Here is a 22885-nt window from a genome sequence, read left to right on the forward strand (position 1 = left end):
GGAAATGAATATTGTTACTCTTCATTTACAAACCAAAGCAGCAAACTTGTCTTTCATAAAACAAAATTGATGTCTATTCTGTGATAGACCTGAATGCTGGTTAATAAGAAGATAAGTATTAATCCTAAAAATTTCTGTCTGTGAAGCAGAAGTGCTGGGACAGGTTCTCAGCAATTGCAAATGAATGCAAGTCAACTTATTTTAGTGGTCCTGAGTAGCTTTACACCAGCAGAGGTGTGGGCAAGCCAGTGTCTTTCACAACTCCACTCTTTTGAAACAGCACTCTGAGCTACCAGAACTGTTTGAAGGAATGTCTACTGCCCACAATCCATGTGAAGTCCATTGCATGCTCTGGTCCTATATTGTCGTTCAATTTTGACACTAATTTGTGTTTGCAGGTGTGAAAGCTGTGGTGCTGTCTTCCACTCTGAGTGCAAAGTGAAGGCTGTACCATGCCCCAGGTGTGTGCGTAAAGAATTGCAGAAGAAGCAGAAATCCTTCTGGAGGCGGCTGAATATGGATGAGAACTTCGAAGAGTCTTGCAACATGTTTGAGTTGTCATATCAGAACACATGAGTTCCTTAAGGCAGTGGCCAGCCTGAAGAGAATCCATTTCCCAGCTGCCAGCTCAAGCAACTTCTCAGCTTAGCCAGGCAGAAACCTTTTTGCAAAATAATATCTGACCTTCTTCATCTGTGAATAGCAGCTGCCAAAGTGGCCATAAAGCCTTGTTGGCTTTAAAATACCAATGGCTAAACTGCATTTTGCATTGAAGTCCAGCCATGAGCTCTCATACGAAGTGTGGTTTACTTGAAATGCTTTAGGTCTAGCTAATTAAGCACCCAACTTTTTCTTTTCCACCTCTGGAGAAGACTTTTCCTCAAGGCAGAAAGTATTTGCTGTCATGACCACATTAATTTTTATGTTGTTCATTTAGAATTGATGAATCATCTACTTATTTATGTGTATTATTTATTTATTATAAGCCTTGGCAGAGGTTCTGGTGAGGTGTTTCACAGAACCCAATAGGGCAGTAATGATTTTAAACCCACCTGCTCCTTCTGATGTGGACATGTGGTTCCATTTTCTCATGTCTCCAGGGAGCTATTTTTAAAGGATCAGTGCATTTACATGTCACTCCTCCCTGAGGAAAGAAAAGTATCTCCCATCAAACCTTATCTGGGGTGCTTGCAAACATAAGATGCAGAATGATTATTTGAGCTATGTTTATATATTTATAACCACCCCAGTGAACTATTCCATATGCAGATAAGCAGGGGACTTGCTACTGTTTTTGTTCAGGCTGAATATATTGGTTAAGCTCTGTCACTGAAGTCCATTGAGTTTTACACTGGTTATTCTTGATCTATGTGAGGCCACATCCTCATCTCCAGTAACATGATGTTGGTTCTGACCTCCTGCTAGTCTCACGTTTTAAGACATTTTAAGTATCCACATTGGTTTTGTTTTTATTTCATGAAGTTTACTTCAAATGTGTCTCTAACCTGAACCTGTTAGACTGATAGTCAGTAAAGTGGTCTTGCCCACATTAGTTAGAAAATACCTCCAAAATTGTGAAACACTAGTTTGATGTGTTCATGTGCAACTTGCGTCCTGCGTTCTCTGCGAGCTCTAAGGGATTTCATACTTCTGTAGTGACTTGGGTGGTAGAGAGCGAAGTTCCTCTAGGTATGGTTCTGCTCCACACACCTGGAACACAGGGAAGTATTAAACATGGTGAATTACATACATTGTGAAAGGGGAGTACATGATGGATTTAACTGGGGAGATGTGTGTCATCACTGGCAGTATGTTGAATTCATTGCGGCTTCACCTCCAGTGGGCACTTAGAGATCATCCTCCCTCCAGTCCACGTTCTTAACTCTTTCTCCAGACCCTGCAGTAATATGTGTATTACATACATATGAAAGCATTCACATATATATACACACACACATCTATACGCAGAAAGCAAATATGGTTTCAAGAGAAAAAAGCCAGTCACGTGCATGTGAATTTTTCCTTTCCTCTCACACAGGTTTGTGAAAATACAGAATACTGATCTTTGCTTCCTATATAGTCTGCAGGCTGTTGTATTCAAGGCAGAAAGCAGTCTTGATCACTGAAGCACCTTGCTAATTGCTGAAGTATTTTAAATAAAAAACCAGGGTACATCATGCTTACCTTAAAAGGTAGAATGCTACAACGAATTGCCTTGTACTGGAGTATAAGTGGTTACCTTTTCCAGCCTCCAGTCAAAGACAGTAGCTGAATCTGAGCTTTCTCAAATTTGAGTGCAACTACTCTATATATATATATATAAAAGCATGTTTATATCTGTATACATTAGACAACCAGTGCCTTTCTTTTCCAGAAGTCCTTCTCTCAGTGGAATTCTTTGGAAGGAAGTGAGGGTTTTTCCATGTTCTTGGCAAAGTAGTATCCAGATTCCCATATTTAATAAACCTGGTGAATCATGCACCTTTGTCACTAAAATTAATACTTCCCCTGCACAGCAGTGTCTCGGTCTCAGCTCACTGTTCCTCATGTGAAATGAGTTGCTTTCAGCTATCATCCTTAAAGATAAAACATTCCTTGTAAGTCCATTCCCATGTGAAGTATTCCCTCTGTGTTCACAAATGCAAACACTGGGGAAGTATTGTGGAATTAGTCATGCAAACAGGAACTGCAGTGGTACTGGCTGAATAAACAGTATGCTCCTATGTTTTTCAGCATGTGTCACTACAACGAGTGCTGTGGCAAAACCAGTAGCTCTGAAACTGTCAGAATCTGGCAGGTATGATTTTGAATTAGCTCTGGACATAATGGTGGATCATTAAAGAAGAAAAGGCAGTGTTTTTCATATCATCATGCTCTGGTATTTAAGATACCTTACAGCACTGGTTCATGTCCAGCTTGGTTTAGAGAAGGCTGCTTGTGTGCACTGTCAAAAACCCTATGGAGTCTCAAGGTTCAGACATTGCAAACTATTAGTTAGTTTGACAGATGTCCTAATCTCCAAAGTACCAGTTGTGTGGGTGGTTAGATATTGTAGTTGAATTCTGGAATAACAACACAGACAGTGTTGGAGTTACTCTGGGTTTGTACAGATACTACAGAACAGTTTCTTTGCTAATGGAAATTTACAGAAAAAGAGAGTATGATCTCAGCAAAACCACTGCAATCAGTCATGGGTCTGGAACCACTGCCATTACTAAGGGTAAAGAGCAAAAGTGTGTTGTTAAGATATGCTGGCAGCGCCCAAAGCTTTATGTAAAAGGATAGCGTACAATGCAGATCAGATTCATTTCTTTAAAATCCAATGTTGTTGTAAACAAGCCAGTTCCTAAAATGGATACATGTTAATTTCTGCTTTGAAAAAGTAGTATAGCTTCTCACGGTACCTATAGGAGCAGACTGTAATGTGGAAGATGCTTTCCTCTCAGGGATGCCTAGCTCCTATCCAAAAAAGTAATTCCATATGAACAGGTAGGATAAAGTCTTCTGTCACTACCTTTCGTAAGCATAATGAAAGGCTTGATCCTGCCCTCAGAAGGTGCCAGTGCAGTAGGAACAAACCCTATTCATTTTTCAGGACTGCAAGGCAAAAGAATAAACTGAAACTACTGTTCACATTGCTAACTCTCAAAAGACCCAACTCTAAAAGGACAGTTTTCTTGCAAGAGCCATCTGTTAGGCAGGAGACAGCCCAGGGTTCTGTGGGTGGTTTGGGTTTCAGACAATGCTGTACCCTTGTGTGGTTGTCTCTGCTCTACTAATAGTGCTGCATGCTGGTCCCCCCTGCTTCTCTTCCCATTCTGCAGCCCATAGCCTGCACGTGGCTCTGCTTTGCAGTCCTCTGGGTGGGCATGAGCTGGAAAAAGTACCCAAGGTCTTTCCGGATTGTACAACTCTCTCCCCCACCACACGCAGGTGAAATTATGTATTAGTACTTCTAGTCTCGTCCTGCCCACGCATGAAATAAATTTGAATAATAGCATGTCATTATGAATCAAGAATAAAATGTGCTGTTTGTCTCCTCCACAGAGAAGGGGCTTTCATAGCTGTTAGAGGAGGAATTGATCTGTACATTCAGTTACTACTTTTGCTTGTACAGAACTCGTAATCGGCATAGAAATAGGGTGCTTCACTGCAATGGACTATAGCCTGACCCTCTACAACTACTTAGAAACTTCTCATCTCAGTTTAGTTAGTCTGAGATTATTTTAATCTAGTACACTGTAGAGATCTTTATTCAAGTCTCTTTTCCTCTTTACCCTGACCCTCTAGCTTTCCTTTAATGGGAAGAAGGACCTACCTAGGGGATGCAAACCACAGCTTTTTTTTAATATTATCAACCTATAAAAAGAGAAATTTGGATCTCTTAGGTAGAACTCTTTCTATGGCTTTTTTTTTGGTCTGTCTTAGGTGATGAAAAATGATGGTTTTGTGATGTGACACAATATCCTGGCTGGCACATACCAATATGAGCTCATTGCTGGGATGATGGGAATTGGCAGTTGTGAGGGTTTCCTAGGTAAGTCAGAGAAGGTACTTTTTGGTGAGGAACTTGAGTTTTTCACAACACTCCCCAGGCTCTGATGGCCCTGTTAGGAGTGAATCATCAGGGTACTTCTAGAGCTCCTCTTGTCCAGGCTTCTCTTAATATCAAGATACTGTTTGTGTTATAATGGATTAATGATAATGTCCTGAAAGACCTAAAAAAAAAAAAAAAAGCGGAGGGTGTCTGTTTACAGTGAAATGTGGAAGCTGCACAGTTGTATTTTGCTTTTTCCCTGTAGCAATGGAAGCCACTGGGTTTCCTGGGCTTTCCAAGGTCACCGCCTGGATTGCAGCTGACTGTTGATCTGTATAAAAGAAATGTAATAAAATAATCATCATAATCGTCTCTCTTTTTTTCTGCTGCTCAGCTGCAAGCCAGTCCCCCCTCTTTCTCTCACTGTCTCTGTCCCTATCTTTGCTCACAGTGCTGAGCCTACAGGCAGACTTTGAGCTCATTGTCTTGCTTTTGAGCTAGTCGAGTCTGATCATTCTCTCCATCGTAATTTGCTTTCCAATTTTCCCTTCCCAGTAGGAGTGCCTTACAGTACTGTATATTAGTGTCTATCTTCCTGTTTTGGACTTCTGACTGAATCTGCTGTTTGATTAACTTGTAGGCTTAAATTGAAACTCGCCCGTGGCTGTGCATGCTCTTTTGCAGGGGCAGCTGAGTAAATCAGTTTGCTTGTTGTGCCCTCATGAAGTGAGCTCTACAGGCTGCATATACCAGCTCTGAAGACACCAAGCTGCATGGAAACCCCTCATTTTTGCTCAATTTGGTGCCTTAAATTTTCAAAAGTGAAGAATTTTGTCAGGAATGCTCTGCCATGATGCAGTGTGTTTGGCATTGGAGCTCGAAACCCTTGCTCATGGTGGTTTCCATCTTGCTAGGAGTGGTGACCATAAAATTTGCTTACTGTCTGTGCTTTGAGAGGGAAATATGAGAAAGGGTAGCATGGAGATGGCGCTGGCTTTTATTACCTATATTTTGGAGACTAGCTGGGCTTCTCTTCTCTCAGAAGTGCGGTTGCACTTATGCAAGACCTTCAGGAGCTGTGCATATATAATAATGGGAAGCACTGGACATTAAAACAGTATCAGGTCACGTGCAATTTTGCTCCTCCTAGAACTACTGGCCAGCCCACACCACGTGGCAGGGGACTCCCATACGGCGCTCCCTACCCACATGCACAGCTGGTTCTCTGAAGGCTAACCCAGTGAGGGCTTGGTCGGCATTACCTTAGAGAGAGGGTTAACCTGCTTAAAGTTTAGTATTATTTGCTAAAGTATGTGGCTAACTCTTCCAGCAAGTATCAGCCCTGGGCACGTGTCCATACTGACTGTGATCTTTTAAGTTCACGTTTGACACCAGTAGCAGGAATCCCGTTTGACAGCGGCAGTGTTGTCACTGCATTTTAGCAGTGTAGCGAGGAGACAGCCTGGATGATAATGTGCAAAGTCCTTCTTTACTTGAAAACCCTGGTGTGCACAGACTGGTTTGGGTGATATCTTAAAATGCCAATTTCGTCAAAATTCCTTAGAGTGGCCATTAATCCAAATCACAAAGATGCCACTTGCGGGCAGCGTCAGAGAAATCCAGGCCTGGAAAGCTATCAGCTGTCTAGGACCAAAGTGTATAAGGCCTCGTCTACACGCAAAAGTGTCAGTGGCTCAATTATTTATTTATTCATGTCTAATCCACGTGTTAAACCAACATAAATCCTTGAATATACAGCATTGTTTTAGTGGAAAAAGGATTTGCTTCAGTTTTGCTTATGCACTTGTCTACAAAGTTGATCTTGCTTAAACTAAAGTGTGCTTTCAGACTGATTTTTAATGGCATTGATACCTGTGATACCAGGTTAGCTTATACCAGTTCCTTCTATACTTGAACTAAGAAAAAGTAAGAATTCATGAGCAAAATGTGTGTTTGAAGGGTTTTAAGTGATAAAGGCAGCTTCCAAACCAACTTTAGTTCAGTCGAGGCAGTTAGAAGCTGGGGGAAGCCAGGTGTGAGTAGCGGAGCGCAGTGGCTGATGCTGTCCCTGGTAGCCTGGGCTTTCCTTCCCACCGGAGCATCAGCTCACCTGCAGCACTTGCAATGGATTTTAGCATCGCTGGCAGTGCACCCTGAGTTATTGGAAAACCATTATGTGTGTGTGCTACTCTGTTAACTTATTGGCAACATCGTTGTGTGTGTTTCATTGTTCTTGTGTTTGCATTGTTTTTTTTTTACTTTTGACAAGGATTTTTTTTTAAATTATCTGCAACTACTAGGCAATAGTCTTAATTTATTATTGATGTGTAATAATGTTATAATTTAAATTCAGTGAGTTAATTGCTTGTTGACACTTGAGCAGGGTTTATTTGGGTTCACTTGTGACAGCATCAGAGCACCAGTCCCTTGTGTATAAAGGCAAGTCTCAATAAACACTAAAAAAAAGTTACTCGTCCTTTTTAATTTACCTTCTGGTGGGTACTGCACCATGGGTAGGACAAGCTTTGAAAGAGTGCTAGTTTCCTTAAAAGTGCTAATCTGCTGGTTAAAGTCTTCCAAATCTGAGCAAATTATGTTATTTACTGTTCCTGAGTCTGAGCCAGGTCGTCTCTGGAAATGCTGTCAATGACTGCATCAGGCTTTGTGGGTTTGGATTCCCAGTTGAATCTCTTAAGTGTTTTTCGAAAGCCACAAATACCTGGATTTTTAGTGGTGCTGACCCCCAGCAGCTCCCAGGGGAGCTTACTGGGAGCTGTTGTTGTCAGGCACGTTTGGATAGGGAGCTCCTGGGAGGCACGCAGGAGGCACAAGGAGGCAGCTGTCACATGGACCTCTGCCAGAAGGGTCCAAGCTCAGGGCCTTGAGTCCTAAGTAAGGGAGGCATCTCCCAGCTGGACTGAAGGGTCCACTGAAGGGCTGGAAGGGCAGGATTTTGCCCACGTTGTAAGGGCTTTCCAACTGATGGATGTAGGAGCAGGCATGACTCCTGCTCTTCTGGGCTACTTCTTCCAGTGCATCAGCTGAGGAGCTTCTGCAGCTCCCTGGAGCCATGGATTTGGTGACTGTAAGGATTGCAGTGCTGAGCTGTGGTGGCACTCATGGGCCTAAACCCCCTGCCTTAGGGCCCCCAGAGAAATCCACACCTAGCCCCATGCTCTCGTGGCCTTCAAAGAGAAGGATATATCCTCTCCCTCACTGTTCTCCTGCCCCTACCCAGAAAGACCAGAAGTCCACCGGGAATGTCAATCCTCTCTTCTATAGGAACCTTTGGACTTCATCCCTGTGATGAAATCAGCTACAAGCAAGGAGTTAATGTTTGACCAGGACCACACAAGCTGCATGAGAAAACCATGTGCAAGACCTTCTCTTCCTCCTTATTTGCTTTACAAGGTGAGCAAATTCTGTTACGACGTCTCCTTCCCCTTCCACTGCCACCTCCCCTCCTCACTTCACCCTGCAAGAGGTGGTGGGTAAAAGCATCAACACAGAGCAGAGACTGTGGGGTCTAGGGAGTCCTGGGAGGAGCATTTTGGTTCGTTTTTTTTCTGTCCTCCCGTGGCTGTATTTACACAGCTTCTTTCCTCCTTGCCCCTTCCCAGCCTTCCTGTTGTGCTCTGTTACAGTGTATGAACCGTCACTGGAATGAGCTGCTGAAAGGACATACTCCAATAGCTGTCATGGGCAACTTGGGGCTGAAGTTTCAAGCAACATTTCTTTCGGTTTCGGTCAGGAGCTAAGGTGGTGGGATTTTTCTCCCTGTTGTACATTGTCATTACGTGAAAGCTGTGCCCTCCAGTGAAGTGTACCTCTGCCAAGAAAACCTTACATTGGCAGCCCTGTTCTTAACTCCTGCACACACACCCCCAAAAGCCATGCTTTTTGGGTTGTTCTATTAACCATTTGTGTTAATTTATCAGCTAGCCTTTAATGTAGCAGGCCACAGAAAATACCAGTCAGACTGTGAATTGCAGCATCCCCTCCAGGTCCTTTGGGAAACAGTAGCAAAGTGGCATTTGTTTCAGATACTGGGCAAGGGGGACAGACTGGTACCCCCAGAGTATCCACCCACCTTGTTCTCTTCATGGTTGATACTTCTCATGCTGGTGGGACAAGTCAGTGTTTTATAACCATATGAGTTTATGTGTTTGGGAATGTTAGATCATGGGCAAATCTTAAAACCCCTTAGGTCCAACAGCCAGTCTTTTGGATTTTGTACTTTCATGTTCTTGTTGCATGTTAAACGCTTTACAATAGGTTGAGCCAGGAGAGTTGATCATCTCCTACGGCCAAGACCCATGAGTGGTATTATGGTTCATTATCACCTAAGCATGCCAAGCCAAGCTCCAGCTTTTCTCTTAAAGGTCAGGACAGTACATTTCTAAAAAGTTACCCTTCTAGCTCTTAAAGCAAAATTAACAGTATCTGGTTTCATATGGGAAGTTGACTGGTTTTCTAAAAGGTGGCGGAACTGGAATGCAGCTCTTCTGGGAATAAGTGACAGTGTCCACAAGTTTATGAAGTCCTGAGGACACTGTCTAAAATAAATTAAATGGTACAAGCTCCCTGTCCAGCACTGTGCTCCAGGCTCAAGGAAACAATTTTTTTTTCTTTCAATTTTTCCATAACATGTATGATACAATCCCAATTACAGTACAGTAACAGATTAACCCAAATGGAGCTAGCTTCCTCCTTCTTTCCTTAGGGACAGAGAGGGACCTTCCATACCTTTTCAGTGAAAGGCATGCTGAGGGCAGATGAAAATATTCTGGGAGCGTGCGGATATAGCTCTGGACTGTCTTTTTAAAGTAGTTCTTGTTTAACTAAATACTCTCCAAAATAGTGGTCCTATCTAGAGGCCTGATTATTACCATTATGAGAAGGTGGTGAAAAGCATCTCAGATAATCAGGTGTCACAAGTAAAACCAAAGTATCCAAGGCAAGCAGGAGTAAATTCCAACCATTTTAAGCGTAGACAAATATAAAACTTGGCATTGAGGCTGTAAACATGCTAAAAAGTCAGTCTGCTGTTTATAGTAAGTGACTTTTGATTTTCTATAATTGAGTTCAAGGCATTAGCCTCAGATATTAAAAAATTGTGAGGCTCATCTGGAAAGCTAGAGAAGTCAGATAAGAGCTTGTATTAAGGGCTGAACTTTCATTGACTTGAAAGTTCCCAGGTGTTTATCATGTAGGTACAATATGATGTATTTACAGGTGAATAAGAAGGAATTGTTAGTAAAGTTAAGTATTGTTTAAAAATAAGAAAGCGCAAGTTACTGAATCTGTGTAAGAAAGCAACAGATGTAATCAGTGTGCATGGAGCAGTTCAGTCCAAAGTGCTTTCATATCACTAAAGATTATAAATTAATCTCATTTGTGACTGACACTGTGGGCAGGTACTTGAAGCTGCAGTGACTAAGTCATGAAACATTATGAGTGTCTCTCCACTGAATCCCCCTGATTTCTGAGAGCAGGGGATACAGATTGCCACGGGAGCAAGGTTAGAGTGGAAAAACTGAGACCCCAGCACCATTCCATCATCAGATGTCGGCACACAATTGCTTGTGACACTGGTGGATGTTGTTTGTTGTGTGCATATTGCAAAATGTCCTGTTCTGGCTTGAACTCTGCACTTCTGAATAACACTCGTCTCTGATTTAACAGACAGCGTGATCAATCCTTTAAGCAGATACAAGCTCTGCTGACTCCAATGAAGGCTGCAGTCTGTGAAAGAGCCAGAGCTGGGCTCTTGGTGCTTAGAGACATGAGCTGTAGCAGTGTATAAAATTGGCAGATTCCTCGTAAAATGCATGTGCACCTAGCACAGAGTTAACCCTGGGTGATAACAAGTAAAAGAGGGTGAAAGCATAATAAAATATGGGTCTCTACTGTAGGTATTTACACAGTATTGACATTGTTAGCTGTGCTTAGAGATTTATGTCAAGTGTTACTGCGCTGTCATAAAACAATAAAGTACTTCTGTGAAGGGCTTAGGGCAAAGGGGAGGCAGAGAAGTCTCACTATATAAGGCCCTCCTCCAGCACCGGTGGTAATCCATGGGAATGTTTCCATAGCTGTCGGCAGAAGCTGTGTGGAGGCCTGCTAGGGGAGGATGAGCAGAAGCTGCACGTTTACTATGTTTAGAGCAGGTAACTAGTGATTTTCTCTCAGGGAGGATATTGCCACCACCAAATTTTAGGAGCCTAACACAGCTGACAAGTCCACCTTGCAATCAGTGGAGAGAGATGAGGGTTCCTCCCCGGGAGCAGGGATGTATCTGAACTGAATTGTTCTCTGGTGTTTCACAGAAATGCTGACAAGGACCCATAAAAGCTGAGAGGTGACATTAAGAAAAACACTGTGCTTACGGTGGACATGAGGTAAAAAGGGCAAGAGTCCAGTGTCCCGCGGTTTCTACACAGCATACCCTGGACTCAGCACACTTTCAGCTCTAGGCTGTTGTAGCTCTGCTTCTCACATTGGGCTCACAGTAGGCTTCCCCTCAACATTTTGGCTGCAGTACCAGACTTTGCAGCCGAGCTCAATGTTTATATGTAGTAGACCAAACTGAAATGCCAGTCCCAATCAGTCAGAGCACCAGGAGTTTAGATCCAGGCACAGTGCCTGCCTGTCCATGGGTCTGCGGCTCCAGTTTGTCCTCCCTGCTCGTTGTCTCTGCTTTTCATGAGGTTATGGCAAGATTTCTTTTCCAAACCATGCCGATACATGGGACCTGTTATTCCTGCTGCAGAAAGTATTACTTTTCCACTAGAGGTGGTTCCTCTGTAGTTGTTCCCTGGTTAGATGCCACTGCATAGGAAGGTGCTTTCCTGCTTCTTTCCAGATGCAGGAGGTAATTCTTTTCTATCAAAGCATTTAGCAGAAGTGTTTTCCGCCATAGCGGTCCCACAGCTGTCCTGCAAGGGATGGGAGTTACCTGCTTCCTGACCCTGCTCTGGACAATGCTTCTCAAAAATCAGCCAGCTTCAAAGAAGAGAAGCATCTCTGTTGAGAAGGGACATTTCAGAGCCCTTCATAAACCTGAGTGTTGCTGCCAGCCTGGCTTGCCTTGCTTTCCCTGTCAGGAACCAGAGTGCTCTACACCTGCTGTTCTTCACTGTTCTCTGAGGGGGCTTATATGGGCTGTTTGGAAAACAGGTGGGCAGGTATTGAGCGCTTCAGCATCTGAACCCACATCTCTCAACTATCTGAATTAATTTTGAGTCTAGGCAACTGGATGAGCCTTCCGTACTTCTTTCTCAGAAGCCCGCACCGTTTCCTGTCCCAGATTTTATCTTAAAAGCTAATGAGTAGAGCTGAAATCTGTCCCTCCCTAGTCAGATACACCAGCCTCCAAACTCCAGGGCTAACTTCACACTGGGGCAGCTCTGAGAGTCCATGGGCTCACTCCAGCTGAATCTCAGTGTGAGACTGTGTTGGTCGCTCCTTTTGAGCCCTGGGAGGTGTCACAGTGGCAATAAACAGCCTCAGTCCCATGACACCTGATGTCCCTTTCATTCCTCTGGTCATCAGCTCAGCTGGTGCTGGAGATGTGGCCCAGGTACATTCCCCTACTCCCAACAGCACTGCAGGCTCCTACTCCATAGGAACCACCACCTACCCCAGCAGAGCACTATCGGACACCCTGTCATTGCACCCCACTGTCTTTGTGCAAAAAAAGGGTACTTTAAGCTCAGTTCAGTAAGAGGTGAGCACTCTGTCTCGCCTGTGTACCCAGAGCAGAGTGCTGCAGCACCAGCATCCCCTTGGCTTTGTGTGTGATCTTTTCCCATGACTATCCCTGTGGTGTCCCCGTCACATGAGCTCTTCAGCCTCTGGGATGGTGAGACAGCCTGGGAGACTGAGATGACCTTTTTAGTTTGCGCATCTCTTGCTCTGCATAGCCACCCATTAAAATTAGTCACTTTACTCTTCTCTGCAGGAATTTGCGGGGAACCTTGGAGCAAACTGCTTGGGACTGGCAGGGACATGCACGCGGGAGAGACGCAGAGCAGAGCGTGTTTCTTGCTCCTCGCACTCCTCTTCTTTTTGTTGACCGGCCTCACTGATTGGAAAAGACCCATGTCCCCCCCACGGCCCCCTCTTCCTCCCCAGCCGCACAATTGTCACCGCCAATTAGTGCATTGTTAGGGCACACAATGGCGCTGTGGCCACTGGAATGGGCCGCTTTTGTGTGTCTCCAGTCGGCTGTAGGGGCAGTCAAGATTCATTTAGGGCCTTACACAACATGGACAGAAAATACTATCAGAAAAGCAAAAGGGGGAAAGAAAAAGGGAGGAGAGGAGGGGGAGAAGGGGGGGGGGGGGGGGGGGGGGGGCGAAGTCTGCTATTCAGGGGTTAGCCCAGCCGCATGAAAGGCCCAAGAAGCAGTGCCACATTGAAGTCGGCCCCTTGGAACACAAAAAGGAACCAGGGCTTAATAGTAATTAGTGGGCAAACTGCAAAGAGCTCCGTGGCTCTCCAGTGAATTGTTCCTGCACTTACTGCCACCGCTGCCCCTTCCCCCTTCCCTCTGGATCTGACCGGGAGGGGAGCAGCTCCGGGATGGGAATTGGCGGCCCTCCTTTACCCACCGCGCTCTGGGGAGGCCTCATCTAGCTCTTCTTTGTGGCAGCTAAATTGGATTTAATTCTCTAAAACTTGTAGCAAATTACAGGAGGTACTTTGCAGCCAGAGCAGGGCACAGGGGTATGGTTTTGGGGTCGCACTGTGCCCGTGTCAAGGACCTTTAAAGCAGCCCCGTCCCTTTTTGCAGCCTGGCACGACACACCTTGCGGTTGGGCTGTGTTTGTGGCCTGTCCCTCTTCCCCCAGCAGAGCCTTGGAGGTCACTGCTGTTGTTCTCTTCTGCTTCCATTGTTTCCCTCTTTGCTCATAAAATAATCACCTGTACAGGTTTTTACAGTCTATTTAAGGAAAGGCCTGATAGCAACTCTGTCAGTGATGAGGAATCTGCTCAGGCTGAAGACCAAACCTTGCCCTCCCTTCTCCACAAAAGTCTGCACAGTGCAAACATCACTTGCATCCACCCCTTTCCCCTTGTTTCTGTGCCAGTTCTCAGTCACGCTAAGGCCCTCATTGGTACATACAGAATTTCTTAAAGCACATTTTGGCCCAGCGTGGCTTGGGCTTGTCTTGGATAGCTGCATTAGCATGCAGCTGAATATGCTTAATCTCTGCTTCTGTAGAGATCAGTTTGTTGCTGTTATCAGTCTCAGCTCATCTCTTGAACTGCTCGTACTAGGTTTAGTCAGGAGCTTATGTGCCCAACAGAGTTAGCTATGTCTCAGGAATATGCCAAGTTAAAAGATCCATAAGGCAGGTTTGACCTCACATAAATGTGCTTAAGTACTAAGGAGAAATTCAGGGCATCTTAGCCCAAATGGAAAGTACACAGAGACACAAAATTATGAATCATTCCTTTTATGTTGTCAGGGAACCTAAATAAAATCTATGGAAGAAGGCTGCAGGGCCTGGTGGTTAGTTTGTTGACTCTTCTCAGCTAACGGATGTGCGTTTTGGCTGTCCTTGGATACAGGGGTGCTGGAACAGGTGCTGATCTCAAGCACAGCCACACACAATCCCACAAACTTAAATTGGGCTCTTGTGGATTCAGCTCAGTATAAATTAGACCAGACACCAACTGACCAAATTTAGTGGTCTCTGCTGGAAACATTTCCCAACTGCAGCGCTTGAAAGTGATCCACGCACACACCCCCCCCCACTTACAGTTCTGGACCGCTGTCTCTCTGAAAATACCTCCTCATTTCCTCTGTTAGCTACAGGTACAGCACTCTCCTTTCTCTAAGGTACCTGAGCAAGCTTAGGAAATGCAGTTGCTGCTCCAGTACCAATCTTTTTCCATGACCTGGAAGCCACAGCCGTGCTGTATGTCTATACAAAATAAGTTTGATTGTATTAGAACGGTGAAAATAAGATTCACAAACAAGACTTTTGGTCCATCTAAAATCCCATCATGGGTTTCACACAAGGCTGAGGGCAGCACAGCAGACATCAAGGACCTGGCTGGCGTTGCTGGGATGGCTCCCGCTATGCAAACACAATCAGGGAGCTCACAGCATACATGTCTCACAGATAGAGCTGGTTGAAGCCACTGTCTCGCAACACAGAACGTGTCTGTCTCTCACCAGCCACAACACGTCCTCTCTCTGCTAATTAGCAACATCCCTGGCAGAGTCAGCTGAAAGGATTACACTGTCTTCTCACCTTGCCCTCTCCCTTCTTCCCCCAAAGAGACATGTTTAGTCCTGTCGGGATGCCGCTTGGCTGACCCAGGTAAGGAATCAGCCTCATTCCCCTTCAGACTGCCCCTCTACCAGAAAGGGTTTTTGTCTGCAGGACAATCAGTCTGGCCCTGACTGAACGGACGCACAGCCTCACATCCCTGCAGCGTAGCATCGGAGGTTGTTAGCCTAATGTGCTCTAGTGGAATGGAAACAGAGCACAGCATCTGCAGCAGGAGCCAGAATAGTCTTTTTCCAGCTCAGGACTGAAGGGTTGATTTCCCACCTCTGTGTGGCCATAAAGGGCAAATCACAGAACTTTTCTGTCTGCAAAAGCAGGGAGAATTACCTGTCCTTTCTCCCATTTTTTGTGTTCCTTGGCTGCTCAGCCTGAGAGCTGTTTGTACTGCAGGTACATTCGGCACCCAGCACAGCGAGGGGCAAATAATGAAGTGGTGGAAGCTTGCACAGTAGTTTCTTCAAGTGCACACGGTGGGGTCCTGTCGGCCTTGTGACAGTGTAATGGCTGGGGGTCTGGCAGTGCCAGCCTGTGTGAGGCATGGAGAAGGGCTCAGCTGCTCCCTTGTCCCAAGTAGTGGAACAGTTAATTTCACCAGCATAAGGGAAATACATACAGAGAGTGAATTCTGCTGCAGCTGGACAGACTCCTCTGAGCAAAAAGCTGAACCAAGCTACTCCACCATTTTCACGCCATAAGGAAGGTGCTAACCTGTGTGAACCCCATCTTTGCAGTGGTTGTGCTACTTTTTTTATGAGCTTGTTGCTTACATAAAATCAGTTTGATTGTATCTATCTGGTAAAAAGAACCTGTAAGAGGACTACACAACCTGGTCATCAAAGATTTTTGGCAATGCTGTGCTAGCACTTGTGAAAGGATTGAAAATATTTTGGAGCACTTTCTTGCATCACCAGGACGTATCCCAAGGAGGATAACATCACTGTGTGCTTGATGGTGCTGCACATGTCAGTGAGGTACAGGATTTAGGGAATGGATTCCTTCTTTTGCCCAGCAAATCTCTTGATGTGCTCCAATTCTCTAACACCAGTCACTGTTAAAGCTGTTGCTATTTAAGATTGAGCTCTGTGGAACACTTGCATGTGTTAATTCTTCACATCTAACTAATGCCTGAATGTGAAGGTTGCTAGCAACATCCTTTCCAAAATCACTTTGACCTGTGTATTACATTATCCCATGAATGACTTGCAGAAGGAAGTAATCAAAACATGTATAGTTCCAGCTAGTGCTAATTGCCTTTCCATCTGTTTCTGTCTCTTTTTACTTGTGTCCAATGAATGTTGATTATGCAGGGATTTAAATCTGTATTTCAACATAATTTGGTTCATTTGGTGTGAATGACATGACTCACTAAGCCTTAGCTCCAAATATTCCTCCAGCCCCGTGTCAAGCACTTCAAGGATGTCAAAAGCAGATACGGAGAATCTGAAGTGCCTGGTCTTAGCAAGAATGCCTAAAAGGTCAGGGAGAGGACACTGTTTCAGGAGATCTCTGGCCTTGATACTTACTGGTTCATGAAAACCTGAAAACACAGCACATGTGTATTGTGTATGAACTTTCTCCTTCTAGGGTACTATAGATGAGTGAGTACACATACAGGATAAAGCTTTCAAATATTGTGTGACTTTTGATTGCCTCTGATCTTGAGTTGGCAACGTGGCATGTCGTAAAGGAGTCCAATTTCCAGAAGGCAGGTCTGTAACAATTTCTGAAGATCCCTTAAGGTTGCCTCAAGAGGGTCCAGAATCACTGCATCTGGAAAATCTTGATCACAGCATCTTGGAGGTTAGTGAAGGAATGCAGTCAAAGCGGCTTGTGTGTTTGAAACCTTATTTTGATTGTATGAAACTTAGTATGTTCAGGAAAGGCCAGACTGAACTTGAACTATTCTGAACACAAACTGAAGTCACTCTTAACAGTGACAGTTGTTATCATGTGTTTTCCACCAATTCATAGAATTTTAAGGCCAGGAGAGACCACCCGTAACCGCAGATGTTCATACTGATAGCAGTGTCTTTGTAAAGTGCCAGTTCAGCATAGACAGAAAGTTTCTTGGAAACATTTCTATTTTGACTGACCAACATTCTCTGAAAGCCATGCAGGACCTAAGGGACAAGTGCTCACCAGGCTGATTCCTGGCTGATTTCTGCCCAATTTCCCAGCAAGCTCCTGGCACCCCAGGATTTCCATGTCCCCTGCTCCAGGACCTCCCCTGTCCTGTGCTCCCAAGACCTCTTCTGGCAGGGGGCTTCTAGGACTTCTCCACGTTGCAACAGGAAACCTCCTAGCTTTTCCTGATGCTGCAGGATTTCTCAGAAGTACGGGCAGCTTGCCCTTTTTGGCACAAGCTGGTGTGTTTTACATTGTTTTTTAATGTTGGAATTTTCCACAAAACAGAAATTGCAAGTTTCAGCCAGCTTCAGTCCAGGCTGCTTGAGTGTTTTCCCCAGAGGATTTTGCACATTGGCCATTACAAACTTGCATCCTAACGCTGAAGTTTTGCTACAACATTTTCAGCCAGAGGTTCCTCTAACCTTTCTCTCTCCTTGCTGGATTAGAAACCTGCTTAGTACTTTTGACCCTGGAAATAAAGTACTGCAACTGTAACAGATGTTAGTTTAATTTCATTGTAAAACAAGCAAATAGAAACAGGTTTCCAAAGGTTGTGACCTGAGGCAGGGAAGGGAAAACATTGTGCCAAAGCTGAGCTGCTTTGGGCAGTTTCACCCTGAAGGTCTCTGACAGCAAAGGAGAGGGCAGAAAAAGGAAATACCTATTTAGAGATGGCGTTGATCAAAACAGCATTGGTCTGAAGATAAAGCAAGCAGTAATTAGTCATTATTATTTCATAGAGGCATTTGGTACCTCCCATGTATGAGTTGGGGGGTTGTTTTACTCATGTGGTCGGAGTCAAAGCGGGTGTAGGCCAGCGCCTATCTTCGCCAGGCAGTGAAGCCGTGCTCCTTAACACCTGCTGAGGAGCCTGGCCAAGGATTAGGCTTCTCAAATCTGCAGCAGTGTTCAGAAGCCAACACTTGCATTTTTGCATGCCAGCCCCCAGTAGGTTACAGGGAAGTGATGATGATCCCACCTCACGTGCACATAGAGAGTTAGATGTGCCATGGTGGAAACCACAGCTTCATGGCTGTTAAGGTCACCTTAACACCTTGCCGGACATTCAGATCAGGCAGGGCAAAACTCAGGTGGTCCATGGAAAATGCCCTGCTCTGTCAGCTGAGAAATGGACTGAGCTGCTCAGACCACTAGAGTGGTGAGCACTGGCCCCTTGGTCAAGAAAAAAATCTCAGAAATTTCATGCTTCGAGGTTGCTCATTTGGCAGCTTTCCTGAGACCTCAGTTCGCTTACAGCCATAAGCATACAAATGTATGTGCAGTACAATCACCCTGCTTGGAAATCCCAGTGGAGAAAAGTATTTAACTCTGAAAAATACTTGGAGTAACTTCTTTACAATGAATAGAGCAGCAAGCATTTCAGAAACAATCTAACTGTGTATTTAAACAGTCATTACTGCCTTCTGGGTAAATAACACATGTTTTTAAAATGGTCTCTATACACAATAGACACTAACACAATAAATCCTAATTGCTCTGAAGGACCCATTAGGCTCTATCAGGTCAATACATGGGGTAGGTTTTTTGAAAGTCACTCACCCTGTTGTTACATAAGCCACAATTTGAAAGTCCATAAATAAGTATTTGCCCAATGAAGAGTGAGGGCTTTGCCAGGGCCATACTAATTTATCATGTCAACTTCACTCTGGGGACTGTTTTCTTTTCAAGGGCCCATGTAAAAAAAAAACAAAACCAAAAACGCACAAGGTGATGTGTTTCAGAAACTACATATCTGAAGAGTTTCAGGCTGCAATATGTCGTCCCCCCCCAATCAAATGTGAAGTTCACTGCCTCCTCCTTATCTTGGCATTGCGTGAATCACCGCAAGGAGACCTGAAGATGAGCCGTGGCTGTTGTGCTGCTGACCAGGCCATGGCATGGCAGGGACCCTTCCTCATCCCCACCAACCCTCCTGCACCTTTGGGCCATGGTCCTGATGCTGCCTCTGCCTTCTGCATGCTGTGGTGGTGGCACCTTGGGACAGGAACACCCCTTCGGTGTTCCAACTGTGCCTCTTAGAAAGGGGACCCAGTCCCTGAGGAGACCAATAGAAACTAATTATGTACATTTTATGTGCACTTATATGTACAAGTATCGTTAAGTAATAACTGATGAGTCCGGCAAGATGAGTTTCAAATGCAGCCACTCTTCCTGATTTTACTTTAGTTTACTTATCTGAACTTCTGGTAGCATTTTACAAACTGCAGCACTTGTGTCAGGTGTTCCTAAAGTCTGTGTTACTGTTAGAAATCCAGTTTTGCATTAATTCACTCAGAAGTTGTCTGGTTCCTTGTAGCTTTTTGAATGTGACTACAGTTGGGGATGGCTTTGTTTTCCTGCAATATGTTAAGGTGTGTAATTGCACAGGTATATATAAAAAAAACCAGTACTGCTGTAGGTTAGAGTTTTCAAGGGAATTTCAACAAGGCATCCATGGTGAAAAGCACTCAAGTGATTTAAATCTGAATTCCCATCCCCAGCCCACAGCTTTTAAATCATTTGGGCACATGAGAAAATGTTTGTCCCTGCTGCTGTTGCACATTGGTAGGATTTGGGTGCCAGTATCCCTCTGCAAATGCTGGCAGTGATTCTCATTCTGCTCTGCCTGCTCACGAAGGGCTCCTTTCCTGCCAGGTCTCTCCTGCCTGTGGGGCAGCAAGGACCTTGGTCTCTTATTTAGAAGCCCCCTTCCAGTCCAGTTATGCAAGGTCCATCTTGGTGCTGGGGTTTGCAGTGCTGGCACCCCACAGCCTTGCGACTCTCATGTGGGAACGTGAACGCTTGCCATGGGTGGAAGCAGAAGCACGCCTGTCTTTTGGTGCAGCCTGCAACCGTGTCCTGTGCATAGGGGAAACATCGATCTCCTTTTGTGCATGATGGGCCTGCTGTGCTGGAGCTGGCTAGGGGCTGCACCATGATGCCTAACGTGATGGCTGTCTGTCCCTGCACCCGCAGCAGGCAGTAAGGCACAGCCTTGCCAGTCTCGTGCTGCTGCAAACCACCCTGTGGTCCCCAGCACCCTCTCGCTCAAGCAGTTCGTTATCAGGGGTCACTGCTAATTCGAGCAGCGCCTAAGCTAGCACAGCCTCCAGCTGGGATGACTGGCAGGCTGCCCACCGGCACCAGGAGCCCATAGTCACCTGCGCTGGGCCCCCACCGCTCCCTTCCTGGGAGCCGGAGACTTGTCAGCAGTGCAGACAAAACCGGGATTTGCTGCTCCAAGCAAGAAGGGTCGAGGGCCAGGGACAGCGTGCTGGTCCTACAACAAGAGGGGCAGGAGGTTCCTGCCCTGCTTTAGTACAGGCAAAGCCAAGAGCAAGATCAGTGCTCCCTGGCTTTGTCCCTGCCCAGAGCCTGGCCTGAAAAGCTCTTTGCAAAAATCTGTTCTCTAACAAGGACAAGGGCAATAGCTAGTCTTTACAAAGGAAGCTCACTTAGTCCTTTTCTAAAGTCTTTGAAAAGTCACAGTATCCTTCACAATGGCAGTTTGTCCAGGTAAATAGCATAGGCTGACAATACAGCAGTGAAAGAACCAAATACAGAAATATTTACCACCTTTTTACTTTCTGCTTCTTCCAGGAACCGCTGCATCCCAGCTGAAAATGCCTCAACGGGTGGAAGGTATGTCCTTGAGGACACATGTATTGTCAGCCCATGCCCATATCCTCTGGGCTGGAGCCACAAGCAGGAACTAGCTGGACTCCCAAGGAGACCTGTCTAGCATGGTGGAGCTTCACGAGCACCTCTGCACACAGGTAAAGCGATTTCCTAATAATTTTTAGAGTTTTTTAACAACAACAATAGCAGCAAGTTCTTAGGGGTGGGAAATGCTTTCTCTTTTGTCTCCAGGGTTTGGCACACTAGGTTTTGTGCAGGCACGGCTCCTGTCACTAATAGTGCTGGATGCACATAAAGCACTGTACTCTCATACTGTACTGTAGAGATGAATAACAAGCCTATCAACTTACTTACACCATATTTAATCCTGTTCTGGTTGCTCTGCTACGTATTCATAAAAAAACAAAAAGGAAACAGAAGCACAGAGCAAGTCAACAGATGTCTACCTGGCTCTTAATTGGATTTTATGTGTCCCCAGTGTAGCAAATACAGCATTATTTACAGCCAGGCTCTAAGAATTAGATACATCTGGAGGAGTGGTGAAACCTGAACCAGGATACAAGAGTTGATAGATTAACTGAAATGAAGAGCTGCCCCATTTTCCCCTTCTTATCTTCTCCCTTCCCACCTATGTACCTGTTCCCCATTGTGTGTCGAATCAAACCAAGATCCTGCCCAAGGGAACGCTTATAAAAATGAAAAATACCAGCAAAAAAGAGAATTTCTGCTCTTGTGGAGCTTCATCAGCATTTTCTAATTGTACAGCAATGATGATAATAAAAAGGCTGCCCTCTGCTCACAGCTATAATTTGGATAATCAACTGAAAGCCATAATGAAACTGTCTGTGATTGCTTTCTGCTGGGCTGCTAGTTCACAGAAACTCATTGTTGGGGAGAATTAAAAGTTATGACTCCTGCTACAGGGATATGCCACTGTGTTCCAAAGGAACATGTGACTTGCAATTCTCTTCCGTATAGCTTTATTATAGGCAGAACTTAGAGCATAAAGCAGAGAGGTATAGGGACTTGAGCTTTTTTTTTCCTTTTCTTTAAAAAAGTTGTTAAACATCAAGGTTGTCAGTGCCAAATGATACGCACGCCTAGGCTGGGTGGACTTGTAGACACAGAGGATTTCGGAGGTGGTAATGAGGTCTCTGGCCTTAAAATCCCTGGGGACTTTGGTGTGTGGTAGCAGCAGTCAGCGCTCCGCCCAGAGCCCCAAGAGCCACTGGCCACAGAGCAATAGGCAAGCCAGATTTTATTCCTTCCTGGGAGGAAGGCAGGAGCTAAGTCATGCTTCGAGTCTTTGCTTTCTGGGCTCTGGATGCAGTCGGAGGCATTTTGGGTGCGTGAGATTTTGGGTGCTGGCGTTCCCCAGCACCAGGCCTGAATGTGAGCTGTCCCTGTTTGTGATGTGCTGTGGGTACGTCTCGACTAGCAGATCCGGTGCTGGATGTGAGTACTTTGGTCCAAATTGCCCTTCCATCCACATCCGCTGAGGAGGAGCGAGGAGCTCCTGTGCAATGGCTTGGGAGCAGCCTTCCTCCTTGGCCAGAATAAGGGCGCTGCCGTGGCGGGTGCAGCCTCTGACCCCCCAGATCTGGCTTCTGAAGCAGGTCTGTTCCCCTGTGTGCCCTGGACATGCCGTGGGCTTCAGGAGCAGTGGAAGCCGCTGGAAGCCGGGCTGGTAATTTAGGTGTTTGCTAGTACACGGATTCAAGTTCCTTACGTCAGGCCGGATCGCCGCGGTAGCTCCGGCAGGAGCCCGCGTTTCCCAGGGCGCTGGGAAGGGACCTCTGCCCCGGCCGGGGTCTCTCGAAAGCGCCGGCTTCGTTCTTTTGCGCCGCGCTCCAACGCCCGCCGCCTGCTCGGGAGGAGGGCGGGGGCTCGTGAAACGTCTCCCGCGGCTCCGAGGCGGAGCGGGGAGCCGGCCGGCAGCCCAGGCCAGGAATGTGGTAGCGCAGCCGCCTGCACCCTGCCAGCCGGGCGGGCGCGGGCAGGTCCCGTTTCCCTTCCCCGCGGAGGCTCAGCTTTCCGGGAAGCGGGCCGCGGCGGGAGGAGGCAGCGGGAGATGCTGCCGTGACCCTTGTACCCGGGCTGACGTACGATGGCCGGAGCGAGGCAAACGCGGGGCAGGACCCCTGCGCGCCTTCCCCCCGAGGTTTCACCCCTTTGCCCCCATCCCGTTACGGCGGGGTGAGGCCCCGGCCCCTTCCCGCGGAAAGGGGCTGAAGGGCCCGAAGAGGAGGGGGCGAAGCGGCAGCAGCGCGGCAGA

The 22885-nt window shown here is 46.0% G+C and overlaps 1 protein-coding gene across 10 annotated transcripts in view; it reads left to right on the forward strand.

Moving 5' to 3' along the window:
• The window catches only part of PLEKHM3 (pleckstrin homology domain containing, family M, member 3), a 118921-nt gene that overhangs the window by 86812 nt on the left and 9224 nt on the right, over positions 1-22885 (forward strand). For 7 of the 10 annotated variants that reach the window (XM_010564984.1, XM_010564991.1, XM_010564976.1 and 4 more), the window contains 2 exons: positions 399-461; positions 20572-20747. In XM_010564984.1, the coding sequence (XP_010563286.1) occupies positions 399-461; positions 20572-20713 (205 nt within the window). In that variant the 3' untranslated portion in view covers positions 20714-20747. Of the gene's footprint in view, positions 1-398; positions 6949-7819; positions 7949-20571; positions 20748-22885 lie in introns of those variants that run through there. The other 3 variants (XR_774207.1, XM_010565031.1, XM_010565042.1) reach the window with 3 other exon arrangements.

Source organism: Haliaeetus leucocephalus, unplaced genomic scaffold, assembly GCF_000737465.1.
Source record: "Haliaeetus leucocephalus isolate CR32 unplaced genomic scaffold, Haliaeetus_leucocephalus-4.0 Scaffold1, whole genome shotgun sequence".
In the NCBI taxonomy this organism is placed as follows: Eukaryota; Metazoa; Chordata; class Aves; order Accipitriformes; family Accipitridae; genus Haliaeetus; species Haliaeetus leucocephalus.